Source organism: Ambystoma mexicanum, chromosome 2q (genome assembly GCF_040938575.1).
Source record: "Ambystoma mexicanum isolate Mex_15411 chromosome 2q, UKY_AmexF1_1, whole genome shotgun sequence".
Lineage (NCBI taxonomy): Eukaryota > Metazoa > Chordata > Amphibia > Caudata > Ambystomatidae > Ambystoma > Ambystoma mexicanum.
In genome coordinates this window covers 1,040,555,158-1,040,583,119 of record NC_090924.1, presented here as the reverse complement: position 1 = coordinate 1,040,583,119, position 27,962 = coordinate 1,040,555,158, and the positions used below count along the sequence as shown (strand labels likewise).

General features: G+C 48.7%; 1 protein-coding gene across 1 annotated transcript in view; it reads left to right on the top strand.

Moving 5' to 3' along the window:
• Window positions 1-27,962, top strand: part of FAM171A1 (family with sequence similarity 171 member A1) — a 718,266-nt gene that overhangs the window by 307,146 nt on the left and 383,158 nt on the right. Inside the window, exon 3 of the mRNA XM_069648403.1 lies at window positions 793-885. Coding sequence (XP_069504504.1) covers window positions 793-885 — 93 coding nt within the window. The remainder of the gene's footprint in view (window positions 1-792; window positions 886-27,962) is intronic.

The following is a 27,962-nucleotide window of genomic DNA, read 5'->3' as shown; positions in this document are numbered from 1 at the left end:
GCACACACGCCCTTTTAAGCCTTCTGTGAGAATGTTTCTGTACCTGGACTTCGGTCCCCCAGGACGTTCCTACCACAAAGTGCATGGAGGACAAATGGGGAAAAGACGCTATATAAGTGATCAATGCAAAACCGTGATGTTGCCCAGCAGCCGATCGTGTGTGTTGTATCAGCCAACTCATTTTATGTTTTTCAAAGTTGTGGCATGGATCATTGACACCAGTTTTTCACACACAATAGTTGCAGTCCACTGCAAAGAAGGCAACCCTTGACCTTTAAATGCGTGTGTGGATTGTCCAGGAAATTTTTAAATTAGTGTTCGTAAAATTAATTTTACCGAAATGCATGCCATTACGCAGAAAGCATTAGCTAATCCGTTTGTTTTAACCCATATCTCGCAGAGGGCAAACTGCATTAGTGAACTGCTGGCAAGGGAGTGGTTACGCATGCAGAATAGAACTGCAACCCCAATTCCATTAAAGTGGCCTTGTTTGGAAACATTCTGCCATTTGAGATGTGCTTCCTGCTCACTTCTGTAGTTCCTGGGCTGAGACTCCAGATGTGTAGGAGGGAGCGTAGATCCGCCTCGCTGCCCCATTGGGCCATTAATTTTCATAATGAATATGGATGATCTGTGCTTTGTTCTTCATGGTCCTTTCCAATAATTGAGCGCGCACAATTTCGCACCCGCCAAGCGAATTAAAAGTTGAAATGACCATGAATTAAAATCTTTTTAGAAACAGAATTTTAAGTGAATACAATGTTGTGATTTTTTTTTTCTTCTTTCCCCCAGTATTCTCGTCTCTGAGTCTGGGCCTGCTGCCTGAGCGGTCGGCCACTCTCATGGTCTATGAAGATGTAGTGCAGATCGTCTCAGGATATCAAGGTATGTGGTGATCTAATGGCACATGCGAGAAATCCCAGCCCCTGTGCCCTAGCTTCCTGTGACTGCATGCTTGGACACGAATGAAGGATTTTATGAAACTCGCAGGAGGGGTGTGAACTAGGACTGGGCTGAACCGCCTTTTTTCGGTTTAGTTTTGTCTTGGCTAGAGTTTCTTCTGTGTGTGTTGTTCAGTATATTATAGAAGTCGGCAGGTAAGGCAGGATGCCTTTCAAGGTTGTGTTCAGTACTGGCTCATTGTAGGCATCTGCGATTTTCCAATGTGATCCTTGAGCCATAGTGACCTTTTCGGAGACTCTAGTGAAGCGGAGCCTTTGATTTAAAGCCAGGCCTTTGTCCATTCAATGCTCTAAAGGGGATTTTGTTTCTTGGCGCCATTACGGCACGTCTGCCAGTTACGTTTAAATACAGAGTGTTCAGTGCAATTAAATATGATTTTTCAGGAATGTGTGCAATGGTGTTTTGCGGAGGTCTTTTCCGACATATATTGAGTGCTGTTTTGTGCATCCCCGTACAACACTGGTTAGATATCCTACATGGTCAGTTCTTTCCAGTGGTGGCAAACATGTGTAGTCTTTGAACATTTATTTACTTCTTTTTATTTTATGTATTTATAGGGCGCATTACAGGGGCAACAAAAGGTGACGGGACAACCTGATATATAATAGCTGTTTGGGTGTCAGAGTATTAGACGGAAAAAATGTAAGACTTACTCAGTGAACCATTATTTAAAAAGAAAAGTTTTGAGGGCTCCCAGGATTAGAATATTCCTTAACAAAGGGACTGACTCATTACTCCCTTTCTGCATGGTCCTTCTGGTCTGACTTGAGTGGTGGCTTTCTTCGAGTAACTTAAACCACAATTGGCCTTTATTTGAGACTCCTTTTAGTTTCTGCCCAAGTGAAAGCTCCTGTTTTCCCCTTTGGTCACAAAAAGCTTAATCCTGCCACTAAAATGTAACAGTTTGACATGCTAAATTATTAGTTGTTTAAACAGTTTTCCCTTTGTGGCTTCACTTGTATTGATATAAATCTATATTTCTGAGGCTTGTGGATCTGGGACACCATATTTCGGTGCAGCCAGTTTGGCGCGGCCCATGAGGCGTGACCAGACCGGTGCTGGGCTATTTTGTCCCAGCATGTTTCGGCACGCAATATAATTTTTAAAATAAAAAAACAAAGACCCGATGCTGTCTCAAACCGGCCGCGAGACTGAAGCCCTAACCACTAGGCTATCAAAAATATCTTATGACTCTGAAAGGCACCAGTTACTTATATTAACATAGGTCAGGAAGGACAAATTACACTTGTGACGCTTAATATATGTAACCAGTGCATTTCAAATCGATAAGATATGTATGGCCTGGCGGTTAACTGTGCAGCCACGCAGCATTACAGGCCAGGGTTCGCAACGGCCTTGATTGTATTTTTATTTTACTTTTTTATTTTATTGCAATTCTAATGTTAAAAGAATAACTAGAATTGCGCTGAACTGGCCGTGCGGAGCAGGTCATGCCAAACAGGCTCCTACGGCAAAATGTTTGCGCTGAACTGGCAGCGCCAAAATGTCCTGCTCCATTGTGGATCTGATTAGAATCACATGCTTTGAATAGGCCGACATCCAGTGGAAGTTGCAGAGTATTGCACATGACATTTTCGAACTTCAAAAAGGGACGTTCACAGGGCGGGACTTTATATAGTATCCCTAGTGTGACATATGCTGTAGCCATGATCCCTTGCACATCGAGGTCCACCGGATAATTTTTTCACGCCATTGCGGCTAGTTGTATTTTCCCCGAGTCCATAAATGTACGCTACTTAATTTCATGCAAACCCCTTGTTTACCGAACGGCACGTCTTCGACAGCTAATCTCTGAAGCATCTCCACACCTAACTCTGATCACCGAAACAGACGTCTGTTCAGACGACTGGCTTCAGCCTAACCAGTAGGCAGAGTGGGGGGACTGACCTTTCTTTGTTTAGAGAATGCCTACCACCATTTCCTGTCCCTACTATCTTTGTCTCGCTGCCTCTGTGTCCACTATGGAAAGCACGCCATTTAAGTTTTTCCCCAAGTGCAATAGAAGATTTCTGTGGAAAGACACACATAGGGTATGTAACCACTGCCTTTCATGCGATCACTAGGTGTCCCGCTGCACTTCGGGCAATCTGTTCAGGCCTAAGACCCTAATGGAGCATCTGACTATGCGGTGTGAGGCATATGCCATGTCGGCAGGTTCGGAGACTACGGCAGGGATCTTCGAGTCGGATCACGAAGGCAGAGGATCCTGAGACTCCAATTCTGAGCTCGAGGACACTACTGTGAAACAGACTAGTTCATGCACGCCTGTCCCTAACCTCGAAAGGCAGTCGCAGTGCGCTGCTATGCAGAAGGACTCTGGCGACCACACACACACACACACACACACACACACACACACACACACACACACACTCACACACACACACACACACACTCACACTCACACTCACACTCACACTCACACTAGCACACATCCCGAGCTGCTCCTCGACGAACCCGTCGACTGGCTTTGCGCCGCCGGTAGGCGCCCCTCGGCCCACCGATCTATTGCCAAGCAAGCCCACTGTGGTTCCACCTCACGCTTAAAACAAGGCGACCATGCAGACACTCTGTTGAAAGGTGCGCATAAACCGTGTTCGGCTGAGGCGAAGACCCCAAAACAGCCATCAAAAACATAAAGCTCGTACAGAAAAACACCACACGGAGCCCTTTGCTCATGGTAAATAGGCCCTATCAGGAAGAAACTTCTGTTTGGCTTCTGCCCTCAACATCGGACTCCCCAAACACACTGCCAGGCCTGAATATCCTTGTCCTATAGAGGCACCTTCTGTAACCCCCAAGTTTACCCCTGGGGCACCAAGGGCCAATCTGTCAAACTCCTTGGACCCAAACAGTTTACAAAAAAATACATTTTCCCCAGGGTTTCTTTAGACTTTATGAGCAGGTTGCCCACTCCTCAGAAACCTGTGGAGCAACCTCCACTGCTGGTGGTACCCACTCTACCAACCCCACTCCCTCCAGCCTTTATGCCCAGGGAGCCCTTGCAAGGATCTCAGCAAGGGGACCCGCAGTCCAATCAAGCAGACCAGGACATGTGGGTGGTTGACCAGGATGATCCTGGCAAGATGTTAACACAGATTTACAAAATCAGGATGACTCGGATCTCATATTTACATACCCTATTGACCCCTCAGCAGTTCAGAGCGTCATGCCTCTCCTATTGCAGACCAATTACTTTACAATGCGTTGCTTAAAAAGGCAGCTCAACGTTTTCGTATAGAACCTGCAGGATCTAATCCTGCATGAACCAACTTAGTTGAGGACATCCTCAATGAAAGAAAACCCATTAGCCAGGTTATCCCTCTCCTGGAATCTATAAAAAGAGGGTCTTATCACAGAAAACATTCAACCCATCACCATACAATCCTCTTTACATTAGAGGACACGTCAAGCCTATTCTCTGGTGGTTACTACTACCAGAAAGAGATCTGGTGTTCCACTCTACACCTCCTGAAGGCAACGCCCAACAGGGAGTGCAAGAAACTATACACGCTAGGTAAGCAGATCACAACTTCTACTACGTACCTAACCAGAATAGCAAACAATACTACCTTGCTTGGCAGCTACAGTAGCACCAAGTGGACTGAAGTTGTAGAACATCTTTCTTCAATACCAGAACCAGCTCGTTCACATCTTCTCAAGGTTTCCACCGAGGGTAAACAAGTCCCTCAAATCATCCTAATTTCTTTTGATTCTACGGGCACCTCAGGAAGGGTCCTTGTTGAGGGAACCCTCTTTAAGAGACACTCTTCACTTAGGGACTCTAGATTCAAACCTGAAGCAGAGGTGGGCTTTATCAATATGCCCATCATGGAGGGTCTTCTCTTTTGTAAAGCATTTGTCGACGAGCTGGAAACCACAAAGGAGGAGCATGAGACCATTAAAATCCTTGGTCAAATATCCAACAAACCCTTCATACAGAAGGGGGTATTTAACACACGGCAAAACATCCGGGCGCAAGGATCCAGCAGACCAGGCCAAGCCGGTGAAAGCATGTCTAGTTCCTCCTTTTACAGTGCCCATGGTCAATCGTAATCCCAATACCAGCAGTGTGGGTTTGCGGCAGGCAAGGATGAGGCAGAGCAGTGGCCTCTAGAGACATAATAGGCCCTGCCTCCAAATGACGGGCCGATCCATGTTCCCTCCCATGGAACCCCATTTGGTGGTCACATAGCTCTCTTTGCCCAGCAATGAGAGGGAATAATGTCAGACCGCTGGGTTCTAGACACTGTGGCCAAAGGATACTCAGTGGAGTTCCTAGAAATACCTTGCCACCATCCACTTCTAATGGGAAGACATTCCTCCAAAACAGCTCAACATCCTGCAATGGGAGATCGAAATTCTACTAAAAAAAGGAGCTATCAAACTGGTATCATTCCTGGAACAAAAATGTATTTATTCAATGTACGTACTTGTTCCAAAGAAGGATCTGATAATGTGCCCAGTGCTGGACCTGCGCCCTGCAAACACATGCCAAACCCCAGAAATTGGCAACATAGCAGCAGGCCATCCCACCACTGAAAATAGGGGATTACATGGCAACATTGGACATGAAAGATGCATATTTTCATCTTTCAATTTTGCCAGCGCACAAGAAATACCTCTGATTCAAATTGGGAGATGAGCACTACCAAGTCAAAGTGCTACCATTCGGCATTGCAACAGCCCCCAGGGTATTCACGAAAGTCCTAGCGGCCGCCCATTTGCAAAGGCAGTCCATTCCAGTGTACCCTTATATAGATAACTGGCTAAATTGCTAAATGGACAGCCTTTCCACACCCCAGCGATCAAGGCCACTCTCGCAAAAGACGCATTTATGACTGGGTGGGGCGCTCAATTCCTTCACCACACTACTCATGGCCTGTCGACACAGGGGCTAACCATGAAGCACATCAACCTTCTGGAACTACTAGCGGTTCTCAAAGCACTTCAAGCTTTCAAAACCCAGCTAGCGCACAACAGTCCTAGTCCTCGGACAGTACCATGGCCATGTTTCATATAAATAAACAAAGGGAAACACACTCTCCAGGGCTGTCTAAACTAGCCCAGAACATCTGACTGTGGGCATTACATCAAATGTTCCTATTGGCACAGCATGCTGCAGGGGAGCTAATTTCTCTGGCAGACGTGCTAAGCAGGACAACAATGCTCCCCTCGGAGCATGAGTGACAACTAAACACAGACATGCTAGCAACATCTTCTCTAACTGGGGGTTCCCAGAAATAGACCTCTCCGTGACACTGGCAAACACACAATTCCAGAATCACATATCGAGGTTTCCCCAGACAGGATCCAAGGGGAAGTCACTCCTGATGAACTGGTCGGGGAAATGTGCAAATGCTCTCCCTCCCCACTGACCCCCATCCATCCCCCCAATACCTCTTCTCAACAAAATAGTCCACAAGCTACACCGGCTAAAAGTAACACTGATACTAATAGCTCCAATGTGGGCACGACCTGGCTCTCCCACCATCAAATGATGTCCCTGTGTCCTTCCACCCATGCAACTACCTTGCCCCGGACAACCCGTTATTCCAGCATTAGGGAACAATGCTGCACCTATGCCCTCAGAAGCTGAACTAAGCAACTTGGCCCCTGAGGTCATAGAATTCGGTCACCTTAACCTAGACCAAAGGTGCATGGAAATACTTTGAGGCACTCAAGCCTAACACAAGGTACTGCTTTTTTAACAAATAAGCCTACCTACCATTCACTGTCAAATAGTTAACTATCTGCTGTTCCTACTTCACTCAGGATTAGTCTTTAACTCACTCAAAGTACACTTGGTGTCCATCTCTGCATACACCAAGTCCCAGAGTAATATTTCATGGTGGAAGGTGCCTGTGGTTAAGGCTTTCATGGAGAGTGTAAAAAAACAGTACCCTTCAGCCTCTCATCCTAATCCAGCTGGGACCTCACTATCTTACTCGGAAGGCTCATAGGGACTCCCTTCGAGGCTATGCACAGGGCCAGCCTTAAACACTTGACACACAAAACAGCCTTTCTGATTGCTGTTACCTCAGTCGGAAGGGTGAGTGAACTAAAGAAGGGTGAGTGAACTACAAGCTCTGTCCGTACAAGACCCCTTTGTGGTTATACACAGACAAGGTGGTGCTATGCACCCATCCTCGATTTCTCACCTAAATTCATATATAATTCCATGTAAATCAAACAATAGAACTACCTGCGTTTGCCCAAAACCCCACAAATGCAGAAGAAAAAAGCCAGCATACACTTGATGTAAGGAGAGTGGTCATATTCTACCTTCAAAAAATGAAACCCATCAGAAAAGCAGTTTTTCTGTTTTGTGTCTGTAGCCACTTGAAGAGAAGGGCACCTAGCTCTGAAGCAGCCATTTCGAAATGGATTGTCAACTGCATCCCACTTAGTTATTCTCTTGCTAAGAGAATGTTGCCATTTAAGCCTAGAGTACACTCCACTCGAGGCAAAGGAGAAACTGTAGCCTTTAAAGCAAATGTACCCCTAGATGCCATTTGAAAAGCTGCCACTTCAGCTCAGTACACACTTTAACCCAACATTACTGTCTAGACTCGCACTCTAAGGGTGATGCACAGGTGGAGCAAGCAGTGCTGAAACATCTTTGCAGTGCTAGCTTCTAACAACCCACCTTCTTCAAGTACTGCTCGCTAATCTATGCAATGTATGTGATTCTAAGCAGATCCACAAGCCTCAGGGGATACATTAATCAGCGTAATCTTAATTCTGATGCTTAGGTTCACATGCGCCCGCCTTTCCTCTCCTCTTGGAGTAGAAGGTGCCTAAGAAAAAAAGCATACATCCTTCACACCTTATGGTCTCTACCTACACTCCATGCTTAAGTTATATTCCCTCTCGTCAGAAACAAATAATTGGAGGGACTGTTACGCTCACCTGGTTCCCACAGGGGACGTCGCTCTGGACCGGCCTGGTGCCACGTAGAGCCGAGATGACTGACTGAACACCCCCACTTACTTCGTTTGTCGGCTCGTATGAATATCTTTCTGCAAAGGAGAAAGGGAATTAACCTCCCGTAATTCGAGCGTTAACCCACCTTCCACTCCCGTTGTCTGCCCAATGACCACTCCCGATGTTCCCTCTTGTTCTCACCTGATGGTTTAGAAAGGTGGGCTCTCCATCCTGCATCGAGCGCAGGGGCGCGTAGATGACCAGTTACTTCACTGGCGTGGAGGAATTGGTGAGTTCCAGTATTGACTCTAGGATCCAATAGTTTGTAAGAGTTCAAATGTCTGATCTTCACTCCTTATAGGTTGCCAACTTAACCACCACGAAGAGTCCAAAGGGCAGTTGGTGAGAGTCAGGTAAGTCTATAGTGGTTTTCCCCTTAGGGGCCGGGTTGCGGCAATGATGCAGAGTTAACTGCGCCGACCCGAGATGAGGTGAGTACCCCCCGTGGTAATCCGGTAAGTCTTTGGGGGTAGCTTGTATTGCCCTTTTGCATTCCCGTTCTCACCTGGCTTTTCTTGTCCCCTTAGATATCGGAGAGCGGTTTGGAAATGCAGAGTCTGCGATGGAGTGAGGAAAAGCTGCACTGGATGGTGAGTACAGCGCGGCGCTGCGAGGTGCGTGAAGATGCGCGTGCGATGACTCCTTCTTCAAGATCGACGGCGCGAAGGATCAAGAATTCAGGTAAGGTTTCAAGTTTGAACCTCTTCTCCTTTCTTTTCGTTTCCAGGTGGTCCAGGACTGAAGCGGGCGTGGCTGAAGACTGGAAGATGCTGGAGGCACGGTGAGCGTTGCGCTGCTGAATGCAGAATAACACAAAGCACGTGTGGCTGTCCGGGCGTGGTTTAAATAGCCTAGGAAGAAGTCCCAGGTAAGTATTCTTCCACAGCCCCACCCGGGAAAAAAGTAGTCCCTTAGGTAAATAGTCCCACCTAAGCCCCATTTGGCTTGTGGCTTCGTGCAGCATGGTCTGCACCAGGTGAGTATGCAGCATGGGTCTGCATTAGGTAGGTTTCTGAAATGAGCCTGGCGCCCATGGCACCAGGACTGACTTTATCCTTATGAGCCTGGCGCCATAGGCGCCAGGACTGCACCCAAACAGCCCCTAACTGGGGTTTTTGGGCATGCTCCAAATGGCATGATGCCTGCTTCTGGGGTTGCTGGGCCTGGTCTGGCTTCCCGGGGGCAGGCATCATGACAGGGACCCTGATGCATGAGGGATCAAGGGAACGGTGTACTTCACACTAGGGATTGTATTAGTCCCGCCCTGTAGACGTCCCTTTTCGAACTTCGAAAACTTCATGTGCAATAAGCTGCAACTTCCACTAGATGTCGGCCTATGCAAAGCATGTGAATCTAAACAGATACTAGCATCGGAAATGCAATTCTCCAGCATGGGGTCTGGCATGGATTCACATGCTCATGAATATTCCCCGTCGTCAGGCTGGGAATCCTCAGTAAAGAAAAAATCAGTTTCAGTTTAGTTTCTGAACTGTCTTTCTACTAGTAACCAATCACTGGTCTCTTCTCTGGGTCATATTGCCCCCAGCCAATGACTGCCCTCTACCTAAGCCCCTCCTCTGGCAGCCATCTTCAGATTTTTACAGCACGTTCAAGTGTTGGCAGTCCTCGTGCTATAGCTCTCGAGCGTTTACTGCATTTTGTGTATTTTTTTTTTTTTTTTTTTAAGCGTTTACTGTTATTTTTTCGGTCAACCGAGCCTCAAGCTCCACTGATCCTACTTCCGATCAATGGGGACCCGTTTCAGAATTTTTCTACGCCCCTCAAGGGCGAAATTTCATCGAGTTTTGCTTCTTGGAGATCTTTGAGGCCTACCCCGCGTGGACATGGCCCAGGAAAAAGGGAAACTCGACACCTGTTCAGGAGCTGCTCTGGATACGGATTACACTACTCGACTCACCAACTTGCTAGAGGGGAAGAGCCCAGCAGCAGGTGAGAAGAGGAAGTCCGAGCGGTCTTCTAAGACCTTTGAGGGCGCTCCGGCGACGGGGGCCCAACAAAAGACAAAGCACTGCGAGTCCGCGGGCACCGGGAGCGCTGATGGTTCGGGCTCCTTGGTTGCCAGGCAGGGTGCGATGTCACAGACGCCATCAACCAGGAGCCAACGCTCTGGCTCGGTGAAGAGGAAGTTGGAGAACCGGGTAAGCTTCAGGAGAAGCCCCGGTCGATGCCGATGGCGGCAGCAGAGGGGGAGCGAGGCAGCGACCCTCCACCCAAGGTGAAGGCCTCAGGCGCGCCCAAGTCGCGAAGGCCCCGATTCACCCTGCTAAGGCCTCAATCGAAGGAGTCATGTGGAGGCGACTTCCGGGCCTAGAGTTTCCCTGCCACCCCAGAGGGAATCCTCTTTTCAGCCTATCGATAAGACCCCTGTGAAACCCCGGGTGGAGAAAGAGGGGGGGGCACGGTAGCCATAACGGACACAGATACCACCTCTGAAGATGAGTTGGCTGGCGTCGCAAAGATCCTGGACAAGAAGTTTGAGGAAGTCCATCCCTACGGGAGGGATCCCGACGAGGCGGACGTGGTAAGCGATGGTGGAGCCGACGAGGAGCTGCGGACCGTGGAGACGAGGATCCTACTCCCCAGCCATCGCTCCCGTCGCAACCCATGCCACAGGACAACTCGGGAGCAATCTTGACGGCTATCCAGGCCCTGTGTACAGAGATAAGGACAAGGTTGCCCTTAACCCCGGCGGCACCTGGACCGTCGGGAAGCCTGCCGAACAGAGGCAAATCCATCCTCCCTTCTCCATTCCAGCATTCACCTCCTTCCCCTCCACCGAGGGATGAGACGGAAACGGAGACGACTGGCACTGGTGATGAGGGGACGGATCTCCCATCACCTCCTCCCCAGGCCCTCCCCTGACGAAATTGGCCATGATCGCCAGGGCTTCTGAGCTTTTCCAACTTTGCCCCGAAGAACAGAAGAAGGAAGGTTTACTCTACCAACGACAGGATCCAGGAGGAAGACCATCCTCTGTCGCTATACGACATCTGGGACAAGGGACTGTCGGTATTCAAGTACCCGTCCATGACTCCTGCGAAGCGGGACCGGTATGAGAAGAAATACCGGTTCCCAGATTCCGCCCCGATGTGCCTTAGACCTCAGCCATCTCTGAATTCTGTGGTCTCCGGAGCGGCCAAGAAGAAATCGGCAGGGGCGACGGGGATCAACTTCCACTTCCCCACTGGACGGCGAGGGGAAGAAGCTGGACGCCATGGGGCGACGAGTCATCTCGTCAGCGGCGATGACCATCAAAGCAGCCAACGCCCTTGCGATTGTGGCGCGCTATAACAGGGAGCTGTGGTTCAAGATTGCTCCCCTCCTGGACTTCCTCCCAGACAAGAGGGCGGAAGCCCTTGAAATCCTCCAAGAAGGCAAGGTGGCTTCGGACCATGCCATCACGGTGGCCACAGACATCGTCAATACCGGCTTTTGCCAGATGGGCAACGGCATTTGCCTTCGCCTGTGTAGTTGGCTTAAGGTCACCGATTTCCGTCAGGACGTGCAGACCAGGGTACTGGACATGCCCTTCGACGGGAATTACCTGTTTGGCAGGGCAGTGGACGAGTCACTGCAGGCCATCAAGGCGGACACTGAGACGGCCCAGGCCTTGGGTTCTCTCCACCGACGGCTTCCCTTTCAGACCTCTGGCAAGTCTCAAGGTGCCTCCAAAGGATTTGGTGGCAGTTCCTCGTACCGCCAAGCGGCCCGTTCATCGTTGCAGGAGGCCTACAGAGGCCGCAGCAAGGCCAGAGGACGTCATCGTTGCCACGGAGGCCAGGGCGCCAAGACCTTGGCGAAGCAAGATTGAACCGGCCGTGGCGTCGGGCCCCCACCGAAGCACCCGGGTGGGAGGCCAGCTGGCGAGGTTCGTCAGCGTGTGGGAGTCAATCTGCACCAACTGTTGGGTGCTGGATGCGCTGGCTCACAGGCACACTTTGGAATTCCAAAGAAAGTGTCCACGCCTACCACCTGTGGCCAGGAAGTACGGATTGAAGTCGGTGCCCATGGTCTTCACCAAGTGCCTGGCACCAGTGGCGGCTGCGCCTAGAGGGGATCTAGGTTTACCCCTACCTGGACGATTGGCTCATCCGAGTGAAGTCAAGTGAACTCGCCGTCGATCACACAGCGAAGACCGTCCAACTGCTCACAGATCTGGGATTATTGATCAACTTCACGAAATCCCACTTGGTACTGTCGCCCTGTTCTTAGGAGCCAGACTCAACACAGTGGCGCGATTGGCTTCACTGTCTGAGGAAAGGACGGAGGCCATCCTGGGCAAGGTACAACAGCTGTTGACCATGGAGGTAGCCAGGGTGAGGTCCATCAAGTCCATACTCGGCAGTATGTCCTCGTGCATCTACCTTGTGCGCCTATGCAGGTTACGGATGCAACCACTACAGGAGCTCCTCAATGCCCTTTGGATGCAATCGGTGGGCAGCTTCGAAGACAAGTTCTCACTCAACGAGACTTTCCGCCAAGCGATCCGGTGGTGGGGAACCCGTGCGCAACTAGCGGCGGGCATGGACTTCAGACCCCAGCACATCAGGAAACTGTGACGACGAACACCTCCCTGGAAGGATGGGGAGTGCACACCGGAAATCTCCACGCAAGAGGCCTTTGGCTCCCGGAGGAGAGGTCGCTACACATCAAAGTCCTGGAGCGCCGAGCCATGTTCAGGGCCCTCGGGTCGTTCCTTCCATCCCTCAAGGGCAAGGTGGTAAGGGTCTTCACAGACAACACCACCACGATGTTCTACATCAGGAAGCAGGGTGCACCAGATCCCCAGCCCTATCCAAGGAAGTGCAGGATCTGTTTCACTGGGCCGTTGCCCAAGGGATGTTCCTGGTGCCCTTCCATCTGGCATGAATAAAGAACACCATTGCCGACTTGCTCAGCTGGGAGCTGCGCTCGTGCCATGAGTGCGAACTTCGGCAGGATCAAGTGGATCTCCTATTCCGACGATGGGGCAATCCCCAGATCGACCTATTCACAACAGCGACGAACACCAAGTGCCGGAGGTTCGCCAGCAGGTTTCCCCAGCCGGGGAGCATGGGCGATGCCTTCTCATTCCCCTGGGATGGCCTGTTCCTGTATCCGTTGCCCCTGTTGCCATTGCTGCTGTCAACTCAGACGGTCTCTGTGCCGGATGATCCTCGTCGCACCGGCGTGCCCGAGGCAGATCTGGTTCCTGGACCTTCTGGACACGTCAGCATCCTCCCTCCCACCCCCCCGGGCAAGCTACCAACGGACGCAGATTTTCTCACCAGGGAAGGAGGCGCCATCCTATCCTCCACCACGACACAGGATTGCTGAACCTGCAGGCCTGGCTGCTGCAGCACTAGAGTTTGAAGGGTATGATATCCCGGCGGACTGCAAGGAGTTGCTTGCAAAGGCCAGGGCGTCCTCGACTCTCAAGTGCTATGGACACAAATGGAAGAGGTTCCGTCTGGTGCCATGCACAGAAGATTAACCAGCTGCGGATTACGGCCCCTCAAGTGCTGCCGTACTTGCTATTGCTGGCCAAGGTGGGGCTGACACATGCCTCCATCAAGATCCATCTGGCGGCTATCTCCCGCTACACCAGAACTCCAGGGCGTTCATCTCAGTGGTCCCATCGCCTGGTGAAGGAATTCATAAAAGGACTGTTCCGATCGTTCCCGCCGGTGAAGGCTCCGGCCCCGGCGTGGGAGCTCAACGTGGTGCTGACCAGGCTCATGGGGGGCCCCATTCGAGGCTATGCATTCGGGGCTGTTGAAGTTCCTGTCGTGGAAGACAGCATTTCTCGTGGCCATCACCTCCGCACGACGAGTGGGAGAGATCCAGGCCCTAACTTGCAAGCTTCCATACCTGACTTTTTACGACACAAGGGTGGTGCTGAGGACGTACCCCTCCTTTATGCCCAAGATGCCGTCGGACTTCCATCTCAACAAGCCCTTGGTGGTACCTGTTTTCTTCCCGTTGCCGGTTGAGAGGACTTTGCACTCGCTGGATGTGGCTAGAGCGCTGAAGTTCTACGTGGACCGCATGAAGGGTCTTCGGAAGACATCACAGCTGTTTGTAAACTTTGGCCCTGTGAACCAAGGGAAGGCCCTCTTAAAGGCTTCCATTTCCAGATGGCTCTGCGGCTGCATCATGCACAGTCAGCGGTTGGCAAACCGACCGTTGCCCGGCCGTCCGAGAGCCCATTCAACCAGAGCGATCGCTGCTACCACGGCGTTCTTTTCTAGTGTCCACCTGCTGGACATCTGCAGGGCTGCTACAGAGGGGTCGACGCACACCTTCATGAGATTCTACTGTGGCGACCTGGATTCCAGGGAGGAGTCCAGAGTCGGCCAGGCAGTGATGCGCAACCTGTTCGCTTGAAGGTGAGCCTGGTGAGGAGTTAAGAGTTGCTTAATTTTGAGTTGTTGAAATGCTTAAAGTTGAGCCTTGCCACCTCCCGTGGTTGTGCATGTGTGTACTGCTATGTATTCTTGTATTCATGAGCATGTGAATCCATGCCAGACCCCATGCTGGAGAAGGAACAAGTTACTTACCTGTAACTGTTGTTCTCCAGCATGGGTCTGCCATGGATTCACACTTACCCTCCCTCCAACCCTTCTGCGGCTCTTCTCTCGGTCCTACTGACACTTTACGTGCTACCAAATCTGAAGATGGCTGCCAGAGGAAGGGCTTAGGTAGAGGGCAGTCATTGGTTGGGGGCAGTATGACCCAGAGACCAGTGATTGTTTACTAGTAGACAGTTCAGAAACAAAACTGAAACTGTTTTTTTCTTTCTTTACCGAGGATTCCCAGCCTGACGGGGAATATTCATGAGCATGTGAATCCATGCCAGACCCATGCTGGAGAAGTAAAGTAACTTGTTCCTTACAGTGAATAATGTATCATATATGATAAACTTTAGTTGCAGGGACGTTAAGGTGAGAACTTAAAACCCCTGAAATTCAGCTAAATCCATCTTAACTTCCTACCCTCTATTGCTCAGCCTATGACCACAATGATGACATCGCTGGTGACATCCCTGGTGATCTCACTAATGACATCTATGACTGGATTAATCGCATCACCTATGACGGCACTGATGGCATCACGGATGGCATCACCTATGACAGCACAGTTGGCATCACGGATGAAAAATATAGATATTTTGACAGGTACACCGAGGTAGTAACTGGACTCACCCTGCCTACCTTCAAAGCGAGGAAGATGCCTGACGCCTCAGGCCACGTTTCTCTAAGTGGTCTTAACTTGTGCTCATTTGTTAGGCAACATGGTTGGAGGGTGCCAGCCGCTACCTTGCTTTGAAGCTAAGCAGGATCAGTCTCATTTACTGGCTGGATGTACCTGTCAAAATATCTGTTTATAATTTCTTACTTTATTTTTCTATGGCCGTGGGTACGGAACTACATATAACCTTGGCTATCTGTAGTCATTTTATATATGACCTACAGATAGCCGCAGTTCTCTCTAGTTTATCATAGCTGTGAATATCTGGACAACGGCTGGGGGAAAAAATGCTTTCTTGCCTCCATAGGCCCTCACAACGTGCCTGCATCATCTTTGCCAGCTCTCCGCACTCCCCAGATGGCCTCCTCACATCCCCTGCCCTCTCCTTTTTCCCCCCACAATGCAGTTTGCTTTGAGATGTCGGCTATTCAAGGTTCCAGAAAAACTTTGTGTTGCAAACTCAGTCCCTAGACACTCCCAAATTTCAATTGGTGACCTCTAGCCACCTCTAGACTAATGACATTTGCAATTATTTTGATCTGAAAATGGCTTTTTACCTGCTTTCATTTTCGGATATCCTCTGCTATAGCTGTGGCTATCTCTCATCTAGAAAGAAAAAAAAAGATGGCGGCCATTTCATTTCTCAAAACCCCCCATTTTGGTAATTTTACCTGAGATATAGCGATCTATTTTTGAGGGGGTGGCACCCCCTTCTCCGTCAAATAATGATTAAAAAAACTACTGCATTGAATAACCTTAAAAGGCCTCGTTTAGATTGTTCGTGCCCAAGTTTTCAGACCAGGTCCAAATCTGTCCAGCTGCTTGGGCTGTGTGGTCCAACAAAATTGTCTCTGGGAAAATGAACGGGAAGTAGGCCGCAACGTTTGAAAAAATCGTTTTGTCTGAACTTTATTTTATTATGAATTTTTACGAAACTTTGCAGTTTGGAGGGGTTTACGGATCCCTAACTTCAAAATGTTATCCTAATCCGTCATAATATAGAATATTTCGATGTTTCTATGGGAGCCCGACTCACCTTAACTATAGGGCGGCAATAGCCGCCCTACAATACACATTTGAGAATGACACAACATTGCTAATTGTTGTGTTGTGTTTTTTTTTTGTTTTTTTTTTATTGGTTTGTTACAAACCTTTTAAAAAAAAAAAGGAAAAGAAACAAAGGCCAAAACCAACAGACAAGTTTACAGTGTGAAGAGACTCCGACCAGAAAAAGGCATAATCTTGGAACTAGGCAGAAGCAAAGAATAGATTCGGCAAAAGTAAATCATATTTGCAGAGCCCAAACTATATTCGAACACTGTCACTATTCGGTTCTTAGTTAGCTTCTGCATTTATCAATTTTTTTTTTACCAATGATTCCAAGAAAAAAGTTAGCTCAATTGTTAAACTACGGTCCGAGTCTTGAAAGGAATGTCTTCACCATCACGTCACTGGTCAATGATGGTTTTGCCAATATAAACCTTCCCAGATGCTTTGTGCGTTCTTGCCTCAGATTGGGGCATAGTAGTGTTAGATGTTTCAGGGTTTCGGAGGGGGCGCTGTTGCGCGCAACTAAGATGGCCTCCTGATCGAAGCGCTCCGATCCCACGAAGATCCTATATATAAATAAATCCTTTTTGGAGCCGCGGAGAGGAGAAACTATTACACCGTCTGTTTCCCATACTCCTGCTGCACATTGTGTGCAAATCCTGCTCGAAACCGTGGAGGCGCGGGGTAGTCCGCAGCTCCCTTCGGGCTAACTGCTTCTCCAGTGGACCGCGGGCCGCCCTGGGGCTCCAGGAGAATCCTACGCCAGACCGAGGCGCCGTCATCAGCACAAGGCCGCGTGGGGGAGAAGCGCTGATCACCGCGGTGCAGACCCACAGCACGGGCCTGGGGGCGGACAGTGTGCGCAGACATCAAGAACCAGGGAGGACGCAAGATGGTCTGTGGCTCCGGCCCACCTTCCGGATAACGACTGGGTCGGCACACCATCTTTCACGCAGGGCCCCAGCCGACTCAGGCCTCGGGCCTGCCGCCGAGCGAACCCTCGTCCGATGTTGCGAGAGCAGGTGAGAGATGTAAAAGCGTGCTGGCCCAGAGACAGTGGCTGTGTCACGAAGTAAAGTTTTATAAAAATCCTTTCTACACTGGCTGCCACCCAGAGACAGTGCTAACGTGGGAGGCCACAATACATCCGTGAAGTGCACTGGGCATTGTACTATACTTGCACGTTTCGGGGTGGGTTCTCCAGAGGGCACCGCCCCGCCGCTGGTCACCGCTGAGGGGGTCCACACAAGACTCTATTGACTCCTCAACACAGCCCACGCTGTCGGAGGACGTTTGAGATCCATAGCAGGGGGACCCCCCTACGCAACTGGCCCGATTGCGCCGAGTTCTGGTCGTGCCAGGGAGCTGGGCGTCCAGCGCCACGAAGACCGGGGCGCGGTGCACGGGCGCGGGAGGAGGCGTGACATACAGTCAGCGGACCGCTGTGTGCCTGTATGGGGACGGACTGACGGTGATGGCAGTGAAGCTCTAATACGAAGACTTGTGACATCAAAAAGACAGGAACGCCGTCACCACTTGCTGCAAAGGACCTGAACCAGGGTGTGCTTTGACCCGATCACGGCCTCAATTTAGTTAAATGCTCAAGCTACCCGCTCCTAGACTGTAGCTACCACCTATAGGAATCTGAAACACACTGCCAAGCGTGACCAGTACGAGACCACTGCCACCACTAGCTGCACAATACCCGAACCAGCATATGCAGCGGCCTGAGCTCGGCCTCAATCCAATTTAATACTCTGGCTAACCGCTCTTACAACGTACGCGGCCCTCGCCAGCAGCTACCACTGATAAGAATCCGATATACACTGAGGGGCAGCTACGTAGGGAGCATTTCCTCCCCGCAGAACAACCGAGGACCCGTGTGGCAACATCATATACGTGACATAAGATTCGGTACACTGGTACCCAACAGGTTGCACAATATATGTTCTGTACAGGCTATACTAATCCTGTGTGGACGACTGGCCTGATCCACGTCATCGACCCTTGCTCTGCACAGGTGACTCATGGGCCGCAACGAGAAAAAAAGCACTGGCGTGAAAAAAACTGGACCAATGGGCTCCTATGCCAGCTCCCAACCTCTGGGGATGCTAGCCGCCATAACCATGGGGATGACAATCCTGCTGTGATTGAACATGACGACAGAGAAGATCGCCTAATGACCCTGCTACAGAACGGCTTCGTGGCAGTGAACGTCAAGCTGGACGATATTGTTTCAACTATCGGCTCCCTTTAGGCTATTGTGGACAAGGAGAGCACTCGCGTTACAGAAGCTGAGGGCAGAATCCGCACAAATGAAGATATGCTAACACAACATGGTCGAGACATAGCACAGCTGAAAGGGGAACTGCGTAAGACTCCAGCAAAATGCGATGACCTGGAATCTCGATGAAACAATATCAGTATTGTCGGCATTCCAGAATCCTTCTGTGAGGGTCCGATGGAGCGACAAGTTGAGGTCCTTTTGAAAACTCTTCTGGGCACGGAATCCTTTTCTAACCACTTTCTTGTTGAGAGGGCTCATCGCACCCTAGCGCCGACACCCAAGCCTGGGGCACCACCACGCACGATTATTGTGCGCCTCCTGAACTATAGGGACAGACGCGATCCTAAAACTTTCAAGGGAAAAAGGCTCCCTGCAATATGAAGGAAACCGAGTCAACATTTATCCGGATTTTTTGACCGGCGTCCAAATGCAACGCAGATCCTATGAACAAGCCAAAAAGCTTCTGAGATTGCGTCATGTCCCATATGCCCTCATCTTCCCAGCGAACTACTGATTCAACATGGAGGCAGGTCGCATTTCTTTGAGACCCCTGCGGAAGCCATAGCGTACATTGAGGCGTCCATCCCCATTCCTCCCAAAGAACATTCACGAGATCGGAACAGGCCACCACGACCGGGAGACGAGGTCCCGGACTCAGCCGTCTGAAATGGAGTTACAGAAACATACTTAAGCTGTGAAGACGTCTCTCCCGAGAGCAACGGCTCCAATTGATATTGTTTGAAAAGGGTGGGATTGTGAGCCTCTACTGATGAAGGCCCTGTGGCTGCAACTAGCGACCCTCAGGAAAGTTCCACAGGTTATGGGGAAAGGGTTACATTATCGGGTTGGGGGTTGATGGTGCGGGCGGGGGTGGGGACAGGGTACAAAGTTTTGCCACGGTTGGCAAGAGTTCTAAAATGCAGAGACGGGTTGCATCGGGTTCAACTGTTAAGGTTGGTTTTGTAAGCGAATCACTTCACACATTGATAGTAATAGAATACCATGGTACTGGGTGACGGGGGGGGGTAACTATTAAACTTCTTTCATGGAATATCCGGGGCCTAAACCCGATTAAGGCCAGGAAAATCGCAGCATACATACCCAGACATAACCCCCAGATCGTGTTACTGCAAGAAACTCGCGCACTAGGGCAGGTCTGTTCCAATTTTCTCCCTAGATGGGGCGCATTGCGATATTATACGGAATATTCCTCCCAATCCAGAGGGGTTCTAACCCTAATACATCCGAATCTGGGCTTCCGTATCCAGGACGCTAAAACTGACACACAAGGGAGATATGTTGTAATCTGGGGCGAGTTGGCGGGACGGAAGATGGTTATAGTTAACACGTATGGCCCCCAACATAGAAGACCCTGAATTCTACAATGCTATATATATTATGTTGGTTAAGCTGAGGATGCAACAGTAATTTGGGGAGGAGATTTTAATACAATACTTGACACGACCCTCGACAGCTCTACAACTTCTCATAGAACCTTGACCAAAACCGCATTAGCTATACACAAATAATGCAACAGATGACCATGGTAGACATCTGGCGAGAACTACATCCCCAAGAACAGCGCTTCACTTTCTAGTCCTCAGTTAATGACTCGAATCTCGAATTGATTACTGGCTTATCAGCTCAACACTCACGAATATCGTCCAGCACTTGCGAAATGTACCCCCATACCCTCTCGGATCACTCCCCTGTGTCAATTACTTTGTGTATCGGCGAAGCTACCCCGAGGGCCAGACGCTGGAAAATGCCCCCTGTTCTACTTGGAGACCCTAACGTTTGTGAATCACTGCGCACTAAAATAGAGGAATTTTTTTCAACTAAATGAGGGGTCGGTAGACCGGTGCGCTACACTGTGGGAAACATTTAAAGTATGGGTACGTGGCGCAATTATGGCCAAAACTACGGGTCTACTGAAGGCAGTTAGGCAAGAGTTGGACACAACGGAGGCCAAACTTGAGCTCCTGGAGTTCGAATACACCTGTACACATAGTAAAGAGGCCCTTCTGGATATTCACACTACATTGGCAGAATTTAATAAACTTGCTCCGAGGGAGGTACAATACATGGCTGCCCCGGTCCGAGCTCGTAGATACGGGGAAAGCAATAAAGCAGGGAGATTCCTAGCCCGGATGCTTAAGGCCGAACACGGCCATCCCCCCTATAGCGACAATCCAGACACCTAGTGGTGACATAGTCAATGGGGACCAAGAAATGAATGATATGTTTGCCGCATTCTATAAATCACTATATTCCAATAGGGACACCACAACTAAAGAAGAAATAGTGGAGTATCTGGACGTGATTGATCTCCCAACCCTGACTCCGGAAACACGCATGATATTAGACACCCCCATATCACTCGAGGAAATTACAGAGTCAATGAAAGCATTAACATCAGGTAAAGCCCCCGGCCTCGATGGTCTAGGTGCCGAATTACACAAAGAATTCCATGATATACTAGCCCCTGTCTTACTGAAAGTATGGGAAGAGGCGATGGGAGTGTGGCATACTGCCAGGCACTATGCAAGAGGCAGTGATAATGGTCCTTCTTAAACCCCGTAGACCCCCTCAGGACATGGGGTCATATAGACCCCTCTCACTCAATACCGATGCGAAGATTTTCGCAAAGGTCCTAGCTAACAGGCTCCTGCCCTATATGCCTATATTGGTGCATCCCGACCAGGCTGGCTTTATACCAACAAGGTCCACTGCTCTTAATCTGCGCAGACTCTTTGGAGTGATGACACAGATAGACCCAGCGGCGGATGCGGTGGCGGCGTCCCTTGATGCCGAGAAAGCTTTTGACTCTGTCTCCTGGGTCTAACTGCTTCAGGTCCTTGAGAGATTTGGGTTGGGAAGATACTTTGTTAGCTGTGTCAGGTTACTGTATACTTGCACAGGAGCGAAGGTACTAACAAATCAAACCATGTCATCCCTGTTTTGCCTGGGTAGAGGCACCAGACAGGGCTGCCCCTTCCCCCCCAATCCTTTTTGCACTTACAATAGAACCCATGGCTGAATACGTCCGACAAAACCATGCATGTAGATGTCTTCGTATGTCAGGGAGACCACAAATCATTTCCTTATATGCGGATGACACCCTACTATATATTAGGAACCCGGGGGTAAATCTAGCGCCAATTATGGCTGAGCTTAAGAGGTCCTCTGAATACTCTGAGTACAGGGTTAATGTTTCTAAGTCAGAACTGTTTCCGCTTAAACCTAAAACTAGAGATATGTCAGACACACAGGGATTCAAATGGTCACCAACACACATCCGCTACTTGGGGATCAGGGGATCCAGAGACGGGAGTACATTGCTCTCAGAAAATCATGGCGAACTCCTACAATCCCTAACATTTAAACTACAAGTCTGGAACAAGCTCCCTCTATCCCTATATGGGCAAATATCGTTACGTAAGATGGTAGTGCTACACAAACTCATACCTTTTTTGCAACATACCGATTTGGCCGGGCAGAACATTCTTCACCAAACTCAATACGCTCGCTATTACATTTGTATGGGGAGGGAAAACGCCCAGGTTGAAGTGGTCCAAAATGACAGAACCCTTTGCAAAAGGTGGGATTGCAGCACCAGACTTTGAACTTTATTACCTAACATCACAGGCACACTTTGCGAGACACTGGTTTGACCCAGAGGACACTGCACCACACATTACCCTGGAAAGATTTGCGGCATCCCCCTCAGACCTGCGAGCGGTTATGTTTGACCTTAATCGGAAGGACATGTGCAAATATGATCCTGTAAGCGCCACTGCGCGTGCATGGGCCAGGATATATAAGAGACTTGCCATCACAACCCCGTATGACCCGGAGGTGCCATTGTGGAACTTCCCGGGCATAAGCCCCACATTTGATAAGGCACTCCAGGGTAGCTGGGACCCACAGAAGCAAATTAGAATGCGAGACATGTTCCTGGAAGGGAGAGACTGTGCATTGGACGATTTTGTCGGGGCAGTGGGTGGAGATCACCTTTGCGGCCAAATGGCCCTCCTTCCCAGAAGAGTCACCGACACACGAATGTATTGCAGCCATGACGAGACCAGGGGGACACAGGAAAAGGCTGTCTGCACTATACAGCCTTGTTCAGATCCATTCCAAACCATGCAATAACATTAAAGAGACCAGGGAACGAGATCTGGGTGTAGAGCTGTGTGAAATCACATGGTTGAGACATGTTCCCGGAAGGGAGATACTGTGCATTGGACGATTTTGTCGGGGCAGTGGGTGGAGATCACCTTTGCGGCCAAATGGCCCTCCTTCCCAGAAGAGTCACCCACACACGAATGTATTGCAGCCATGACGAGACCAGGGGGACACAGGAAAAGGCTGTCTGCACTATACAGCCTTGTTCAGATCCATTCCAAACCATGCAATAACATTAAAGAGACCTGGGAACGAGATCTGGGTGTGGAGCTGTGTGAAACCACATGGTTGAGATATTGCCAGTTGACTAAATGTGTATCCATGAACTCAGGGCTACGTCTAATTCAGTTTAAAGTTCTAAACCAATTGCACTACACCCCAGCCAAGTTAGCTAAGTTTGGTCACGGCCACACAGGAAAATGCTCTAAATGTGATGCCCCTGACACAGACTCCTATCACATGTATTGGGCCTGCCCGCCGATAACTAAATTCTGGGGGGAGGTGGCAGAGATTCTGGAAGACATTACGGCAATACCTGCTACACCTTCCCCACGGAAATACCTTTTTGTGGATATTGGTAAGGCTGCAACTACCACTAGACGATTGTTCAATTTAGCATGTGTGGTTGCGAAACTAAATATACTGAAATGTTGGAAGTCCATAGATCCTCCCAGGCGACTGGACTTCTTGAAAGACCTGTTGATGGTTAATGAACTTGAAGAACAATTTATTATTACATTGCCATCGAGATGCCGCCCCAAAGACATATGGATGCTGTTCAGACTCAATCTATGTAATATGTTATCTGATGAAGAGGACAATCCATCGTCACCGCTCTAGTACTGTCAAACAATGTGCAAATGTGTAGTATATACTGTAAATGTTCATCTATGTTATATCATGCTGTGATTCGCTAGCCGCTGACAGTTTGGTCTTGTTGTACCTTTCTCGGAACAAAAATTAAAAAAAATGTTTCAGGGTTTCATTATCTTCTCTGCAGAGTCTACATGACATTGATCTTATACCTACTGCATCCCGTATGCTCAAATTTTCCCAGGTGGGAAATTGATTTAGGCAGTATTTCATGAAGATCGCTCTAAGAGTTTTCTCGGGAAATTTTTGTAGGCATGGCTGGGTCTCATTCAATTTTCTCTCCAATGGGTATCAACATCATAATTCTGTGTTTTTTACACTAGTCACCAGTGTCTATCCAGTCTTGGGTCCAAAGAATTGATTTAACTTTATTTGGGTTTTCTTTTAGAAGGTTCATGTCCGCTCCTATGTCACTTAAGAGTTTTTCATAGCGTTGTGCCCACAATGATAATACAGAATCGCATGGTCCCTTAGCCGGATCTTTTAGGATGTCATATTGTGGTTGTGGTTTCTCTGCAGTTGCTTTGCGATATTCGTTGAGCGTGTTCCATGCTATTCTTCCATTAATGGATAGAAGACTGAGTTTGTGTGTAATACAGTTGGTAGGCACGCCTAATGGTAATCGCAGCACTTTAGACCAGAACGAATGTTCCAGAGAGGCCCATACTTCTGCAGGGCATCAAAGTGCACTCGGCTCCATGGATTAAGGCCGGAATGACTTTCGTTTTGTAGAAGGTCTAGACAAGCATTGCTAATTATGTGCACACCTAGTTTAATCTTGCACTTGCTGTAAAAACGGTCACACCTGTTTTCTGAGGGACAGGCAAGTATATGAAATGTAATTGCAAAACTGTTTATTTCTCCTGCCCCTCGTCTCTCTGCATAGAGATAGACTCCCTGCATTACAGGCATAGTGCCGCTGGGTACTGTAAGCCGACCAAGGCACCGGCCATGCCACCTCACGGTGGGTATTGCTAGGCATGCCTGTGGCATTCTTGCAAGTAGTTTGCTCTGTGGAGACACAGCACTAGTCCTCTATCACAGCTCCCGGTTCCCACTTATTAGATGTTGGGGGCGAGAGTCGTTCCAAGTCTCCAGGCATTGCTCTTAAGGTGGCAAGTATGGTGCTGGACAGCATTTGTCCTGATGCCCCACGCAATTGCGAGCAGAAAAGAAAGCATTTGGAGATGTTGGAACCTCCATCTCGGCTTCCCCACCCCCGTCTGCCTCAACAACCTGTCCAGCCTACAGTCTTTATGATGGAAGTGGACATATTTCAGAGAGTGATTGCAGCAGCAGGGATTCAGAGAACAGGAGGCTCCAGCATCGGCTCAGCCAGAGGAACCACCAAACCGTGACATTTAGGGGACTGGGGGGTCACCCCAGAAGAAAGCCAGATATCTGCAAGCAGAGGATCTGGTGGAGGCATTGCAGCATCAGAGATGTACTGCATTTGATGGATCCCAGACGTCTGGGTCCAAGGGAGGAGTTTTTTTGGGCATTATTTTTTAAGTGTGCCCGAGTGATTACTAGTACAAAAGGCAATCCACATTATTCTCAGCGAAGGGCCATTTACCTCCCAGCACTAACACTCAGCAGTCATGCGATACCAGTTTGTATTCTTTTAATGTATTCCCTCCAGTCCCTAAGCAGGTTTCCCAGCCCGCAACTTGTTGGCCCCAACCTTGATTCCTTCAGAGGTTGCCTCTGAAAAAACATATTTAGGTCTCTGTAATCTTTTTCTTTTTCCTACTTTGCCACCGGAACAGACGCATGTGGCTCAGACTTTGGTTAGTGACTTAAAACAGCTGTTTGAACAAGTCGATCCCTCGTCCCTCCTAATGGAGATGAGCTTACATTGGAAGTTACTTGCAGTTGTCATGTTTGTTACGGTGGTCGGTCAAAAGGCCGAAAAAAAAATATCGAATGACAAAAATCTCGAGAAAAAAATATCGAAAAAAAAAAAAAATCAAATTTTTTTTATTTATTTATATGTATTTTTGGGGTCAGGTAAGTAAAAAAAAAGGGGTAAAATAAAAAAAATGAAACAAGGGAGGTTGGGGGGATCCCCCCCATTTCGAAAAAAAAACGTATTGAAAAAAAATTCGATTTATTTTTTATTTTTTTCCGAGATTATTTGGTTCGACCTTTTTTTTAAATATTTATTTTTCGGTCTTTTCACTATAAACCGTTTGTTACAGACAGTTATTTCGGCAGCAGGGTCATCCCATGCCAGGCATCTGCACGTTTGGATGAGGCATTTGAAGATGGACTAATTCATCCCAGAAGACTTTTTTTTTTCTTTTTTTTTTTGCCATGCTTCTTTCAGGGATCTACGCACTTCAGTCCTCAAATGGAAGAACCTTTGAAGAAATTGGACGAGAATTGAAATATTAACAATGCAGCCAGCCCTCCTCACTGCCAGTCTTTCTTGAACGCCTTCATCCTACTTACGGAGTCTCCGGCTAGATGGCCCTTTTTGAGGAACGGGTCAGTCAGGGTCCCCGACCAACATTGGACAGGTCTGAAGCCTCTCAATCCACCCCTCCACCTCTTCAAGGATAGAAATCCTGACCATCTGGAGGCAAAGTCCCATTGGCATTGTGTGCTTCAGGAGCAACCTTTCGAGAAATAGGATAAAATGAGGCTTATGTTTCTTTCGGCCCAGGTAGCTTTTCTGGCTGCCACAACATCCGGGAGGTGGGTGACCGAGATTGGAGAAAGTGTGTGCCATGATTCAGATTTGCAATTTTTTGTAGAGGCTTGTCCTAAGCTACCGCATCTTTTTGTCCGAACGTGGCTTCAACATTGCATCACATGAGAACCAAGTCTTCTAGACTTTTCATAGGGTTTACTATCTCGAGGCACGCACTTTATATGTAGCTAGGGCTTTCTCAATGTACCGGCACAGATACATTCAGGTCAGCTGATTCTCTGGCACCTTTGGTACTTCCAAAACAGGGGTCAGACCAATGTCTTCCACCATCAATAGATGGATCAAGTTCATCATTACAACTGCATGTGTAGCCTCCCAAACAGCTCTTCCATCCCCAGTCACTAATCATTATGAACATGTTTTTACAATAATATACCACAAGTAGCTTCAGAAAGCCTAGAAGAGCATAGCCATGTTAACTGGAGCTTCCAACAAAATGTCCCATACAGATACAATGTTGATTCCTGCTGCGCTGGCGATTTGGGAATATCCACGAGATAAAATTTAAATCTGACGAGTTTGGGAATGTGTGCAAATCCCTGAGCACTGACCTGGACTCCTTAAATGCATTAACGAAAATAATTGATTGTTAACCCGGCACCACAGCTTCAGCAAAACGTTGACGTTATGGGAATTTCCAATAGTAATGTATAACATGCAGGCCATCGTCTGCTCTCCTGTAACAGGAAGGCATTTCTCAGAGATTGTTACCAGTGGAACCTGTTCTTTCATTTTCCACCTGCTGTATATGGTTTACCACAAAGCACTCGCCAAAGTAAACCTTCCCAGAGCACGTGATAAAAAAAATGGGAAGTGCTCTTTAAATGATTTAAATCCAAAGCTTTAGCCACTGGCAAGTTTTTGGTTCCAACGGATTGGGCAATTGTCTGCGAATCTCCCGCATCGTGAAACATCGGAAAAGTCGGTGTCCATCTCAGACCGCGGCTTTGAAAATCTTAAACATGTAAGACTTGCCTCGTTCGGCGGGCTTCAATAAATCATTATTTCCAATGGCAGCATCCAAGCCTACGGTCGAGCAGTTAAGAAAATTGAACCACTTTTCTCAGTCACTATCCGGGGCCATGCTACAGAGATGTTAAACCAGTGCAAGTGCAATTTTACAATGCCTTTGTGCAACAAAAACAATTATTATAATAACTTCCTGTAACGCATGTTTGCACCAGGGCAATGTTCGCCCTAGTGTTTATAGCGAACATTTTTAATACAAGGGAAATTTGCCATGGTACAAAAATGCCACTTGACCTAATGCCATGCAAGACTGCACTTACACCAGTGTACGTTTATCCCATCAAGCAGGCCTAATTTAATGGGTGTGGGATGCACGGTGCATTCGTGTGTAAGGATTCCAAATATCCTTTTCAGGGTGTCTCTTCTGAGCTGAAAGCGCCATTGTAGTATTCTCAAGATTACTGTCGGGCAAGTAGATGGCACCAACTCCTGCTGTTCAGATTGGAAAGGCGGCAGAGGTTGGCAATGGCCATTACCCAAGAGAAACAGAAACCAAACCAACCCCTGCTGTGCCTGCCAGGGAATATTGAATGCATTTCCCCAAACTCCTTTAAGCCAAGAAGTTAGGGTTATGTTCACGCAGTCATCCTTTGCCCA